At 40.9% G+C, this 14,065-nt stretch overlaps 1 protein-coding gene across 1 annotated transcript in view; it reads left to right on the top strand.

Moving 5' to 3' along the window:
• REV3L (REV3 like, DNA directed polymerase zeta catalytic subunit) overlaps positions 1 to 14,065 on the top strand; it is a 228,103-nt gene that overhangs the window by 161,923 nt on the left and 52,115 nt on the right. Inside the window, exons 17-20 of the mRNA XM_034766889.1 lie at positions 5,115 to 5,230; positions 6,453 to 6,571; positions 7,347 to 7,465; positions 12,111 to 12,252. Coding sequence (XP_034622780.1) covers positions 5,115 to 5,230; positions 6,453 to 6,571; positions 7,347 to 7,465; positions 12,111 to 12,252 — 496 coding nt within the window. The remainder of the gene's footprint in view (positions 1 to 5,114; positions 5,231 to 6,452; positions 6,572 to 7,346; positions 7,466 to 12,110; positions 12,253 to 14,065) is intronic.

The following is a 14,065-nucleotide window of genomic DNA, read 5'->3' on the forward strand; positions in this document are numbered from 1 at the left end:
ATTTCAGTGGGAGTGAGTCACAGTTACTAAGGCCCTCCTTGAGGTGCTAGGAGCAGTCTTGGGGTGGGAGGGAACTCACACGGAGCCCAGAATTCCCTCTTTGACCTGTCCTGTGTTGGCTGCAGTGATGTGGAGATGATGCTCAGTCAAAAAATGAGGACTTGGGCATAAAATGTGCGAAGAAGCCAGATACCAGCTATAAAGCAGCCCCTCCCCAACTTTGCGCAACCAATGAAGACAATCTACCAACACAGAGAGGCGAGTGCAGGAACTCGAGGTTCTTCGGAGTTGCTGTTGGGACAGCTCAACTTCTGCTGATACGGAGCCTGGGGATCTGCTGTTAAGCTAAAGGAATCCCTGTCCCACTCAGATAGACCATCTTCCTATCAAATGGAGGCTAGTCTGCAGGGAGAGGGAGAAAACTGGAAAAGTGTACTTGAAAAGAACTAAGAGAACTTCTTGTCTAAGGACCCAAAAGTAGAAGACTTGGAAGAGCTGTGCCTGCAATTCAATAGGCAAACCACTAGAGGATGCTCTAAAACAGGCTTCTAGAGAAGATAAGGGAAGGCTAAAATTGCGAGCCATTTTGCCTCAACGACTTGAAAAGGATGGAAAAACGTAACAGTTTGCCAGGCCTGATGGAGCAGTGGATTCCCATGAAAGAGAAATTAAATGTTATGGGCATCTTTCTTTCACATTTAAGGGAAATGCTGCCCCTCTGGTGCAAGTATAGAGGTCCCTAAATACAATGGAAAAGATGCTGTTCTGCTGCTTAGAGGGGGAGAAGCAGGATTTGGGGAGTTTACACTGGAATGCATACACAGAGCTAAGGAAATCAGGAATAGAAGGAGCATGGACAGAGTCAGTGGATTCACTGCTGCATGGTCCACCAGCCATCTGCTCCCCTTCTCCCTCTCCCAGAGTGAGAAAGCAGGGAGTGGCTTCTGAGAGAAGATATGAAATATAATATACCAGGATATAAGAGAACACAGTCTCCTTGAAGGTTGTATGGGAAAGTCACTTTTTAAAATTGTAGCAGGTTTTGCCATATAATTGCCAACAATAATTCTTAGCACTTAAGTCTTGTCCATAGTGCTTTTACATGTAAAGGGCTGCATAAATATTGAATTAACCAAATTTTCATATTAGACACATAATATTTTATTTTGTTTCTCATAAGTGCCCTAGAACCATTTCAGGAGGTCAAGAAGATTTAACATCAAGTTGCAAGGGGAAAAATCCCCTACATCTGCCTTAAAATAAACTTCACTCAAATAATTTTTCCTGGGTCAGTAGCATCTTCCTCTAAGAGTCCCTTCTTACTTTCCAGTACCAGCTCTATGAGTTTTGTTGCCCAAGGAAAACTGGAAAAAGCTCCCCAGAGTTTTCAATTACGCAGTTACTGTTCACTAAATATTTTGCAGCCCTAGACAACTCCTTCTTCTGTCTGTATTGTAGGTCTGGCCTGCACTCTTTCCTTCATTTGCCTCTATATTAGCTGGAGGAAAATGAGCAGTCAGGAAAAACTTACATTAAGAAAAGAAGAAACAATTCACTGAAATAAAAATAAATGTTTACTACAGAATGGAAAGAAAGAGGAGATGACATAGCAGCAAAACTAGTACAGAGTGACTCTTTCTGTCTAGAGAGGAAAATGATCATATTTCTTCTCTCTACAGCCAGGATGATTGGATTGTTACAAATATTGCATGTTTAAATCCTGCCAGTACAAATGCTACTTTCCATCTCTGCAGAAAGATTGGCAATGGCATGCCAAGATAGTTTTGATGCCCCTCTTTTTATTTTGCCAATGGTATCAGCCAGAAGGTACTCTGTACTGGCCTACCTCAGACCATGTAGCCTGCATGCCTACCATCTCACTCACTTTTTTCCCAGTCAACAGCTTTCAGTTACTAGAACTCATATTAGTTTCTAGCTGGTACAAAAACTGGCCCAAATAGTGTGTCTCTTAATAAGATTGCTTGACTAGTGAAGAAGACTCCGTGGGCTTTTTGAGAACGGAAACTACAAGACAAAATCCCATATAAACCAATTAAAGGGTAGCATGAAAAAGAAATTTAAAACTGAGCAATTAAAGTATGAGCTATGGATGAGCCTTTTTCTCAGTTATTTTCTTTGTAAATGCGATGAAAGAAATTTTCTTCAGCATCATAGCCAACATTTTTATCTCTGTTAGGCCAGGTCTACACTAACCCCCTAATTCGAACTAAGGTACGCAACTTCAGCTACGTGAATAATGTAGCTGAAGTTTGAAGTACCTTAGTTCAAACTTAGCTCGGTCCACATGCGGCAGGCAGGCTCCCCCGTTGACTCCGCGGTACTCCTCTCGTCTAGCTGGAGAACCGCAGTCGACGGCGAGCACTTCCGGGTTCGACTTATCGCGTCCAGACAAGACACGATAAGTCGAACCCAGAAGTTCGCTCGCCGCCGAACTACCGGGTAAGCGTAGACCTACCCTTAGTAATCAAAGGAATTGCTTGACTGTTTTCCCAAAGAATAGTAGGTAGGGCTGCCTTTGTTGAAGAAAGGAATTTTCTGTTCCCAGGGAATGTTTAAGGTGCAATGAATATGAGGTTGTCAGAGTAATGACACGTATTGAGCCAGACTCCTAATATATCTATTCTGACTGAAAAACTGGTAAATCTCTCAACATAATCTTCCAGCAAGGAAACTATGGTATTGACTGTACACACAATCTCTTGAAAGATAAACAGAAGCTAAACTCTTAAATATTGTCAGAGGAAGTAAAGAAGAGTATATCAGAATTCCACAAACTACCGGTATTCAGCTCTGTTAGTGATGTAGAAAATCTTTCTACCACTTAACCTGTGTAGGCAAAAAAAGGATTTGATTTGATTTGAGAGATAATAGATCCATTGTCATTCTGTCACTTTTTACACTAGAAGTATTGCTGAAGAAGGGAAGACAGAATCTTCATTTACCACTATTGCTGAGGAAATTGGTCTTATGTTTCATACTGAAGAGTGCCTCTTCTGCAGCTCAGTGCCTTCTAATGGGGGTATCTGTTCTGTACTGACTCAAAGAGAAGGGCAACCTCCTTGAGTCATGAACATTACTTAATGCAACACTTAGACATTTCCTGGAAATTTTTTCATTCAAGTAAGGGTTTGCCTGTGGAGCCTGCCTTTATCATAACAAGGTGATTTGGGTGAAAGCTATTGCCCTTCCCACATTTGACAATGTGACACCATTTTTCAAGTATGAAAATAAATTTAACAAATTACCCTCTGTCCGTTCAAGAAAACCTACTAGACTGAGTAACCAATTATCACATTGGGAAATCCCACTGCTAAAATAGGTGCCAGAATTAATGTGAAAGTTGGTCACCCTGTAAGGTTAAATTTATCATTATTTAAGAACATCAAAGAAATCTTTTTTTCCCCACTTAGGTGGAAAATATTTACAATTTTGGAACCTTGATGGTTACATTCTCTAAAGCAACAAATGACACTAATTCTTTTAGCATGTTATTCTGTCACTATAAGGAGCTCTAAGCTAGCATCATCCATTTGCTTGGGAGAAGTTCCAAGTAGATATATTTTCTTACCACTCATTGCAAGCCAGTCATCACAACTCGAAAAGAGATCAGAATTCAGTCATCTTGATCCACATTTCCTAAGTCCAGAAGCAAAGAACCTTCTGCTATCAAAGACAAGTGGCAAACTGTAACTGCTATGTTACACAAAAAACTTTTGTCCCAAAGTGCTAAAGATCTTAGCTTACCTCTTAGAACACCTCTGAACTGTTAGAAAATTTAAAATAAAAATAATAACGTAAAATAAATTGTCTCAAAATCAAATCAATGCCACTACTGTACAGAAGGAGGTAGGGAGGATCACAAGTTTTACAAAACTAGTATGTATAGAATATTTCAGGTAGAACTTGTATCCATTTGTGTAAGAGCCCAACTAAAGTGATAGATGCAAAGCTAATAGGTTCAGATGTTATCTCAGACTAATAATTTCAAAGGGATTTGCAATAATTTTCTGAAGTATCCCACTGTTATTCACAATTGAAGTAAAAATGAGTCATGGCTCATGGTTCATATGAAACAAAATATTGTTATTCAAAAATAATTGAGGGAGCTTAAAAAAAAAAAAAGTCCCAGTGGTTCTCTGTGCAAACAGAGGCAGTAGACACACACACCCAGGGAATTAACTTGCTTCTGTAATTTTTTTGGATGCCTGTTTCCATATTTCAGTTTTGACAACTCACGGAAATTTCTCCGAATTGGCAGTTAGTATCAAACCTTCCAATATAAAGTTTTACCATTAGAAATGATCTCTGATTAATTATTATAAAATACAAGACAATAATAGTGAAACATTGGTAACTGCAAAGCGTACAAGCATTTTTAATAGAAAAATCCAAAACGTTTTCTCCTATAGAACTAGAGGTTTTGCAGGAGAAGATATAGGTAGTAGTGGTAGGAGAATGAGCTCTGCTTTGCAGATGGGGAAACAGGTCTAGAATGGTTAAGAGACTTACCCAAGATTATATAAGAAGTTTGTAGCAGAGCCTGGAATAGAACTCTGATCTCATAAGAATCTAGTTTTGTGTTTTTAGCTGCAAAACTACCCTTCTCTCCTCTACTCTAAAAAGAGTACCAAAATTCCAGACAGATTCAGGATTAATTTCCTCTCAAGGAAGCAATATAGGAGTATTTTGCCATACTAATCTGTTTATACTCTGTCAGACTGCTCGCAACAAGTTTGTTGAAGTTACTGGACCACAATTTAATTGTTATGTCTTGTCCCACTAGTCAAATTTCATGTACGGTCAACATAATATTGCTTTCCAAAAAACTGGTGAGATCCCTATTTTGTTTCTTTTTTAAAAAAAAACAAAGTTTAGCAATTATTCTGTCAATAATATTGTTTATAATAAAATATATTTTATTTATTAAATCTCCAAGATTTGTGTGTGTGGTCAATGAAGGACCAAACTAAGCTTTCATTGAAATGGTTGGTGGGTTTGTTGTTGACTTCAGCACGAGCAGGATCAAGCCCAGACTGTCCCACAAAAAAATGTATTGATATTATGAAGCTTATTTTCTTTTTTCCCATTTTTAGATATGACCCAGATATTATGTTAGGATATGAAGTCCAAATGCATTCCTGGGGTTACCTCTTACAGAGGGCTGCTGCACTAAGTGTTGATTTATGCCAGATGATCTCTCGTGTACCAGGTGGGTTACATTATAGATACTAATACAGCTCCTGCTGATATCATTAGGTAAAAGGTAATATGCTTTTAATGTATTTTTTGTTTGGTGGATATCTGCTATTATGCAGGTACATAGATGCAACCACGAAAGTTTAAAAAAAAAAAATTAGGAAGTATGGGTTTTCTTCAGTGATGGTTTATTTTATTTTATTTTTTTTATGTTGAATGGGTTTTGGCCCCAAAGTTGGGGGAAGATTAGGAAAAGATCTTAGCTTACCTCTGAACATCTCTGTGATGCTGCAGCACTTCAAAGAATCAAAAAAAATTGAGAGTAAGGAGGTCATCTTTCCCTTTCTGCCCATGTATACAGTGGTGTTGTAGCCATGTCAGTCCCAGGATATTAGAGAGTGGGTGAGGTAATATCTTGAATCGTCCCTCAGAATATATGCCAACTACATATACAAAACTGTGTGTTTGATCTTGTATTTAGCTGTGACACACTGAGTACCTTTCCCAGAGCTGAAGAAGAGCTCTGTGTAGCTTGAAAGCTTGTCTCTCTCATCAGCAGAAGTTGGTCCAATAAAAAAATATTACCTCATCCACTTTGCCTTTCTCCCCATGATAGAATGATGCCTAAAATATCAAGAGTAAAATACTTCTCCATACAGCTTTGCAATCTTTCTTCCTATCTCCCTTTCTCTTACTTTGCACCAGCAAAGTCTTATGCCTCCTTTCCCACTGTCACAGTGTAAAAGGTTTTATGCATACTCCTCTCTCAGACCCTCCACCCAGTAGTGCAAGACTTTATCACAAGGGGAAGCCATTTAGGATAGGGAGTGTTCCTTCTTTTTATACTGCAGTATCAAATGCAAATAACATTTCAGCAACTCTGATCCAATATATTTCTCTTAAGAATAAAGACTTGCAGTGGACAGTTCAGTAAAACTAGACTAAGCTGTAGTCTCAAATGGGCATACATACTAGAGGAAAAATTAAGGGATCATGAATTTGGTTTAAAGATTTTGGGGGTTTTTTGGTAACTAAAAACCTTTTTTAATGAGTAATAGAAAAAAAAAATATACCTACACATGCTCAGGTTTTGAACTCCAGTTCTGCTACTACACATTTTAAATGCATTCAAGCTGTTTTCCTAGGAAGCTCCTAGAACTTCTCAGAGAAATAGCTTGCAGTAATGTTGACTATATTATAAATTGTCTAAATATATCCTCTTTTCATGTCATTAGATGATAAGAAAGAGAACAGATTTGCAGCTGAGCAAGATGAATATGGGTCAGATACAATGAGTGAAATACATATTGTTGGACGAATTATCCTAAATCTTTGGAGAATGATGAGAAATGAGGTAAAGTAAAATAAGTTAAAATGTATATTTTGAAAATAGATTAGAAGAGAGAGAAATTGGTTTTTAATTATTTTTAATCATAAACTTTTAAGGAATCTTTTGTTGAGAAATTTTATGAAGGGACTTGTGCTATAGTATGTGCTTATTTCCATGTAAGTTGTTGTACAGTTTTTAAAATCCCTTTTTAGATAAACGACATTATTTTCAGAAACAGACATATAATGTGTTTTGAAATGTAAAATACTGAAGTCCTTGCCTTTTGATTTTCACTAATGTTTCTTAACAGTGTTTCTTTTTACTTCTTTGTGTCCAAGATTTGTCTCGAGAACAGCTTACTGGTCCCTAGCAAGATAGCTAGTATGCTACTTTTACTAAAAGAAATATTTGAAGTCTGTGGAACTGTTTTGAGCTATCGTACCCCATCACTGTTTTGCTGTTCTATTACATTACGTTTAACCTTCTCATTAGGTCCCTCTTGTAACCCACTCCTGGGCAAGTTCTAATTTGGTAATTGCAGTCTATTTACCACCTGTACTTTCATTTGGAGAAAGATATTTATTCTTCCCTTTCTGTCATGAACAGTTGTGTTGTTGCAGTGGACTGTTAAATATTTGCTATGATTTTACCTACTGGTTAACTGCACATCAGAGATAACAAATTCCTATTTGTAGTTCATAAATCTATTGTTAAAGTGTGTGAAAAGCTTTAGGAGTCTTCTGAAAGGAAGGCATTATAAAAATATAAGATCATTATCAAGTCTTTTGTATTTTTCTAGGTGACTCTAACTAACTACACATTTGAAAATGTGGGTTTTCATGTTCTTCATCAGCGTTTTCCTCTATTTACCTCTCGAGTTTTGTCTGATTGGTTTGACAACAAGACAGATATCTACAGGTAATGAATGATCTGAGGAATCGATTGCTATGAGAATATTTTTAAGCAAGATTCGCAACTTAGTATGGTATGGCTTTCCTATATTATTTATAAAAAAGCAACTGTGGAAAAAACAAAACAAGATTGCAAGTTGCAGCTTTGAGAAACGTGAACAGGCATGGTGTGCTGTATTAAAGTCTTTCGTTACTTCCTATAGAGCACTTAACTTAGCATACAGTGTTTATCAAAGGACTTGTAATGAGCTATCCCTCCTATCCAGCTTTCATTGTTGTGACATTACCCAAGGTACAATCTGGATCATTGAACAACTGTGTCCCCTTAATTCTCTAACCTGGGGTGCCTTTTATACTGCTTTGCTGTAAGAAAATCCACTCATGGTCTGCTCACACAGCCTATAGCATGCGCATTTACTCCCAGCTAAATACATGAGCGATCTGACCATGAATAAGGCTACATTTTAATCATGGGTATTTTTAGTAAAAGTCATGGACAGGTCACGGGCAGTAAACAGAAATTCACAGCACGTGATCTGTCCATGACTTCTACTGTATATACCAGGAGTTCTCAAACGGGGGTTCAGGACCCCTCAGGGGGTCATGAGGTTATTACATGGGGGGTCACAAGCTGTCAGCCTCCACCCCAAACCCTGCTTTTCATCCAGCATTTATAATGGCGTTAAATATATTAAAAAGTGTTTTTAATTTGGGGGGGGGGTCGCACTCAGAGGCTTGTTATGTGAAAGGGGTCAACAGTACAAAAGTTTGAGAACTACTGATATATACCATATACTCCTGAATAAATCTTGAAGTGCGGGGGGAGAAGAGGGGGAGTTGGCCCAGAGGCGCTTTGGGGGTGGAGGGTTGGCGGGGCCAGCAGGCTCTTTACCTGACTCCGCGCCTCCCCAAAAGCAGGGTCATCCCCCTTGCTCAGCTCCCAGGCAGAGGCATGGCCATGCAGCTCTGTGCACTACTTCCGCCCAGAGCTTCGGCTTCACAGCTCCTATTGGCTGGGAACCGCAGCCAATGGGAAGTGCGGGGGCAGTGCCTGCAGACAGAGGCAGCATGCAGAGCTGCCTGGCCACATTTCCGTCTAGGAGCTGAGCGAGGGGGATGTCGCCACTTCTGGGAATACCCCCAGGTAAACGCTGCCCAGAGCCCACCTCACCCTGTCCCGTGCCCCAACCCCCTGCCCTCTTCCACACCAAAATTCCTGCTGCTGCTGGGGGATGGGGGGTGCGGTGGCCTGAGACTGCCCCAGCAGTGGCTGGTGCGTCAGGCACAGGGGCTGCCTGAGCTGCCTTACTCGTGAAAAACTTGCAGCCTTACTCATGAATTACATATACAGCGACATCTGCAAATTCTTAGTCTCAGCCTTGTTCTCCAGAAATGTGAATCTTGTATTGTCCAGTACACTACTGAACAATGCAAGCTCATAGAAAGTCTATCGTTTCATCAAAGGAAAATGATACATGTACCAGCCTTGTTATCCCACACAGAGTTTCCCACATGCACAAATCCAAACACACTGGTTAAGATAAAATAATAAAATAAGTTTATTAATTACAGAAAGATAGATTTTAAGTGATTACAAGTGATGATGCATAAAAGTCAGGATGTGTTACAAAAGAAAATAAGAGTAAAATGCAAGCTAGTACCTAACTTAACAAGCTAAATGAATTAAAAAACAAGGGTTTTTCTCACCATACGCTGCAGTAAATTTCACAGGCTGGGTCTCCTTTCAGTCTGGGACTCCCCTACCCCAGCCCCTTCTTTCAGTTCTTTGAGAGTCATTGATGTCATGAGCAGAGATGAAGGAGGAGATAAGCCATTTGTGTTCTGTGTGTCCTCCATTCTTATACCCTCCCCCTTTTGTGGATTACCCCTCGCTGGGGTGCAGGTGACAAGTCTCTTGTGGATGTGAGGGTTAAACCGTCACTATGATGAAATGTAAATTTCTTATTCACTCCTTCCTGTTGCTGGAGAATGGCTGCTTAAGCCTGTGATAGCTCTTTAACACCTGACTGGGGTGTCAGAGTGCCTTTGTCACAATTTTGAAAGAATCATATAAATATGTCTCATGGGAATCATAGAATCATAGAATATCAGAGTTGGAAGGTGTGACGGGTTGGATCACAGAAACCCCCTTGGAAGCTGCCACCCAATGTGCAAAGACTACCCCTGCTCCTGTTTTCCCTGCCAGCTCAGGACTCCAGCACCCTGTCTTGCTGAGCCAGACACTCCCGTTTGGCTCCAGACACAGATCCAGGGGCTGAATCACTTGTCCCAAAGCTGCAAGTTTACCTGAAAACAGCTCACAGTAGTGTGCTTGTCTTTAGCACTCAGATGCCCAACTCCCAGTGGGGTCTAAACCCAGATAAATCCGTTTTACCCTGCATAAAGCTTATGCAGGGCAAACTCATAAATTGTTCGCCCTCTATAACACTGATAGAGAGATATGCACAGTTGTTAGCTCCCCCAGGTATTAATACATACTCTGAGTAAATTACTAAATAAAAAGTGATTTTATTAAATACAGACAGTAGGATTTAAGTGGTTCAAAGTAGTAACAGACAGAACAAAGTAAGTCACCAAGCAAAATAAAATAAAATGCGCAAATCTATGCCTAATCAAACTGAATACAGATAATTTCCTCACCAGTTCCAGAATGCTCCCTTTTACAGGCTAATCTCCTTTTAGCCTGGGTCCAGCAATCACTCACACCCCCTGTAGTTACTGTCCTTTGTTTCAGTCTCCTTCAAGTATCCTGGGGGGGGGGGGGGTGGAGAGGCTCCTTCTTTAGCCAGCTGAAGACAAAATGGAGGGGTCTCCCACAGGTTTAAGTAGACTCTCTCTTGTGGGTGGAGACCTCCCTCCTATGCAAAGCCCAGCTCCAAGATGGAGTTTTGGAGTCACCTGGGCAAGTCACATGCCCCTGCATGACTCAGTCTTTGCAGGCCGACGCCATTGTCCACATGGCATCTTGCAGGAAGTCTCCAGGAAGACTTCTCATGTGTATTGGAGCATTCCAAGATGCATTGTTCCCTAAGTGTCTCCTGATCAGGTACTTAACCTGGCAAATTCCTTCCTAAAGAAGCTGACCAAATGCCTCACAAAGCTTACTTAGAAATCAGGCAAGCATACAGCCCATATTCTTAACCTCGAGCAGAAAATGATATATATGTACAAATAGGATGAATAGATATAGTAGATCGTAACCCTTACGGAGATATGTTACATGGCACAGGCAGCACAAAACATATTCCAGTTATGTCATACATACATTTATAAGCACCCCCTCCCCATAAAGCCTTATGGGGTACACTGTCACAGAAGGGACCTCAAGAGGTCATCTAGTCCAACCCCCTGCTCAAAGCAGGACCAATTCCCAGCTAAATCATCCCAGCCAGGGCTTTGTCAAGCCGGGCCTTAAAAACCTCCAAGGAAGGAGACTCCACCACCTCCCTAGGTAACGCATTCCAGTGTTTCACCACCCTCCTAGTGAAATAGTTTTTCCTGATATCCAACCTGGACCTCCCCCACTGCAACTTGAGACCATTGCTCCTTGTTCTGTCATCTGCCACCACTGAGAACAGCCGAGCTCCATCCTCTTTGGAACCCCCCTTCAGGTAGTTGAAGGCTGCTATCAAATCCCCCCTCATTCTTCTCTTCTGGAGACTAAACAATCCCAGTTCCCTCAGCCTCTCCTCATAAGTCATGTGCTCCAGACCCCTAATCATTTTTGTTGCCCTCCGCTGGACTCTTTCCAATTTTTCCACATCCTTCTTGTAGTGTGGGGCCCAAAACTGGACACAGTATTCCAGATGAGGCCTCACCAATGTCGAATAAAGGGGAACGATCACGTTCCTTGATCTGCTGGCAATGCCCCTACTTATACAGCCCAAAATGCCGTTAGCCTTCTTGGCAACAAGAGCACACTGTTGACTCATATCCAGCTTCTCGTCCACTGTGACCCCTAGGTCCTTTTCTGCAGAACTGCTACCTAGCCATTCGGTCCCTAGTCTGTAGCAGTGCATGGGATTCTTCCGTCCTAAGTGCAGGACTCTGCACTTGTCCTTGTTGAACCTCATCAGGTTTTTTTTGGCCCAATCCTCTAATTTGTCTAGGTCCCTCTGTATCCGATCCTTATCCTCTAGTGTATCTACCACGCCTCCTAGTTTAGTGTCATCTGCAAACTTGCTGAGAGTGCAGTCCACACCATCCTCCAGATCATTAATAAAGATATTAAACAAAACCGGCCCCAGGACCGACCCTTGGGGCACACCGCTTGAAACCGGCTGCCAACTAGACATGGAGCCATTGATCACTACCCGTTGAGCCCAACGATCTAGCCAGCTTTCTATCCACCTTACAGTCCATTCATCCAGCCCATACTTCTTTAACTTGGTGGCAAGAATACTGTGGGAGACCGTATCAAAAGCTTTGCTAAAGTCAAGGAATAACACATCCACTGCTTTCCCCTCATCCACAGAGCCAGTTATCTCATCATAGAAACCAAGAAACACATTTTCCCATCTGTAACACCTGGTCAGAGTATACATTTTTTCAGTAAAAAGAACAGCAATCTTTGTTCCTGATCAAACTTCCTGGCTCCCTGCTGTTTATAACCTAGGTGTTTGCTTTCACAGATGGAAAATGGTTGATCACTACATGAGCCGTGTCCGTGGGAATCTCCAAATGTTAGAACAGCTAGACTTGATTGGTAGAACAAGTGAAATGGCAAGGCTTTTTGGAATTCAGTTCTTGCATGTACTAACGAGAGGTTCACAGGTAAGTTTGAACTTTCCTGACACTTTTTGAATGGAAAATATTGTGTGCAAAGTTTGTTTTGTGCCTTATTTATACTTTGTTATCGGTTATTTTTTGTTAAATATGGAGGATTACATTGTGCAACACAGTGGTTGAAATATTAAATTAAAGAAAGTCAGGAAATTCAAAAGCAGCGATAATGTGGCCACATTGAACATTCTGTTTTATAGACATATTGTGTAGCGTTGTCTACAGTTAGAGTTGCCCAAACATATTCATTCTAAAGGACCTCTTGCTGTTGCTTATAATAACTTTAATGTTACTTTTAGGGCTGAAATTTTCCATGCTTGATCTTAGCCTGAAAGTGACATTTCTTTTAAAAGTTGTTGAGAAAAATGGTTCATCATGCTCAAGAAAGTTGAGAGGACTTTCTTAGATGTGCAGAGGTGTGTGAAATATGTTCAAAATTACATATTCTAATGAGGAAGAGCTCTGCAGAAGCTGTTAGATGTACATTGCAGGAACCATGATTTTACTTAGTGCACAAATTGTTCAGGACACAATAATCTATTACTGTCAAGCAAATGTTTCTTGAAAACATCAGTGAAATGGTTGAATATGTAGTACATGAGGCAGAGGGCCAGATGTTGAACAGTGAAATCTCCACTGTACACCTTTCAGCCTAGCTGCTGAATGAGGCAGAGGACGTCTAGGAACAAAATCTTATGTAATCATGTAATTAAGGACTGTATTGTAATGTATATGTGCTGGGGCAGAGTCAAGCTGCCACAGGCAATTTGAACTTTGGCATTTCATTACTCTGAGGGCTTGTCTGCACAGGGAGTTTATTGCACACTGAATTAATCTGCTATTTCTGAATTCTGTCCCCTGAGGTTTATCCCAGTCTTGGGAGATGATGTTGATCCTTGCTCTCCTTAGCCAGGTGCGCTTAAGGGCAGTGTTTGTGGCTTGCAGCCATTGCTGTGTCTTGGCAGAAGTTGTCTGGGTGTGGGTTGTTGCTGCCTCAATATGTGTCTTCCCTGGTTTAGGATTTGCAATTAAAGTTGTGTCTTGGTGATACTTGTATAGATCCAGGTTGTTGCCAAGTCAGAATGTGCATTCTCCAACTTGGGGCTTGCACTTCAGGCTGTTCCTGACTGGGGAGGGAAGGGGCTGAAATGAAGAGTGAGGGGGGGTCACCAGGGTACGAGGGTAAGGGCTGGATAGTAATCTTCTCTGTGTCCCCTTTAGGCTATTCTAACTATTGATGACATTACACTGAGGAGGGTGACTAGGAGGCAGAGAAGGTCTTATTCCAAAAGGCATGGGCAGACCAGCAAGATATGCTGCTGTTGTTCACCACAATGGTCCCCTCTAAAGTGCTGTAGGAGTGGAAGACCCTCAGAGGGTCATGAGGATCTTCTTTATAATGCTGGTATTGGTGGTATTGTTATATCAGTTTGGGCCAGGTAGAATTAATCAACTTTGCCTCTCTATATTATCTATATGTATTATTTTCCCATATAAATGTATATATATTATTATTATTTGAGTGGCTCTGCATTATCCCTCTTATGGGTATTCTGCCTAGTGGTGCCTAACAGTAGAACCTTCTCCACGCGGAGTCTTTTCGAGCGCTCATGCACCCCCTCCTCCTGTCAGCATCTCCAAACATGCTCAGATCAAGATTATATAAGGAGGTGCAGAGCCTTCTGCCATCTCAATTCCTTCCAATCACATGCCAAAGATGCAAGTGAACCGATCCATTTGGATTGGGTGCCATTTCTCCATTCTTAGTGTCTTGTTAATTGTTTAGTATAGTTTGAGATAAGTA

Source organism: Trachemys scripta, chromosome 3, assembly GCF_013100865.1.
Source record: "Trachemys scripta elegans isolate TJP31775 chromosome 3, CAS_Tse_1.0, whole genome shotgun sequence".
Lineage (NCBI taxonomy): Eukaryota > Metazoa > Chordata > Testudines > Emydidae > Trachemys > Trachemys scripta.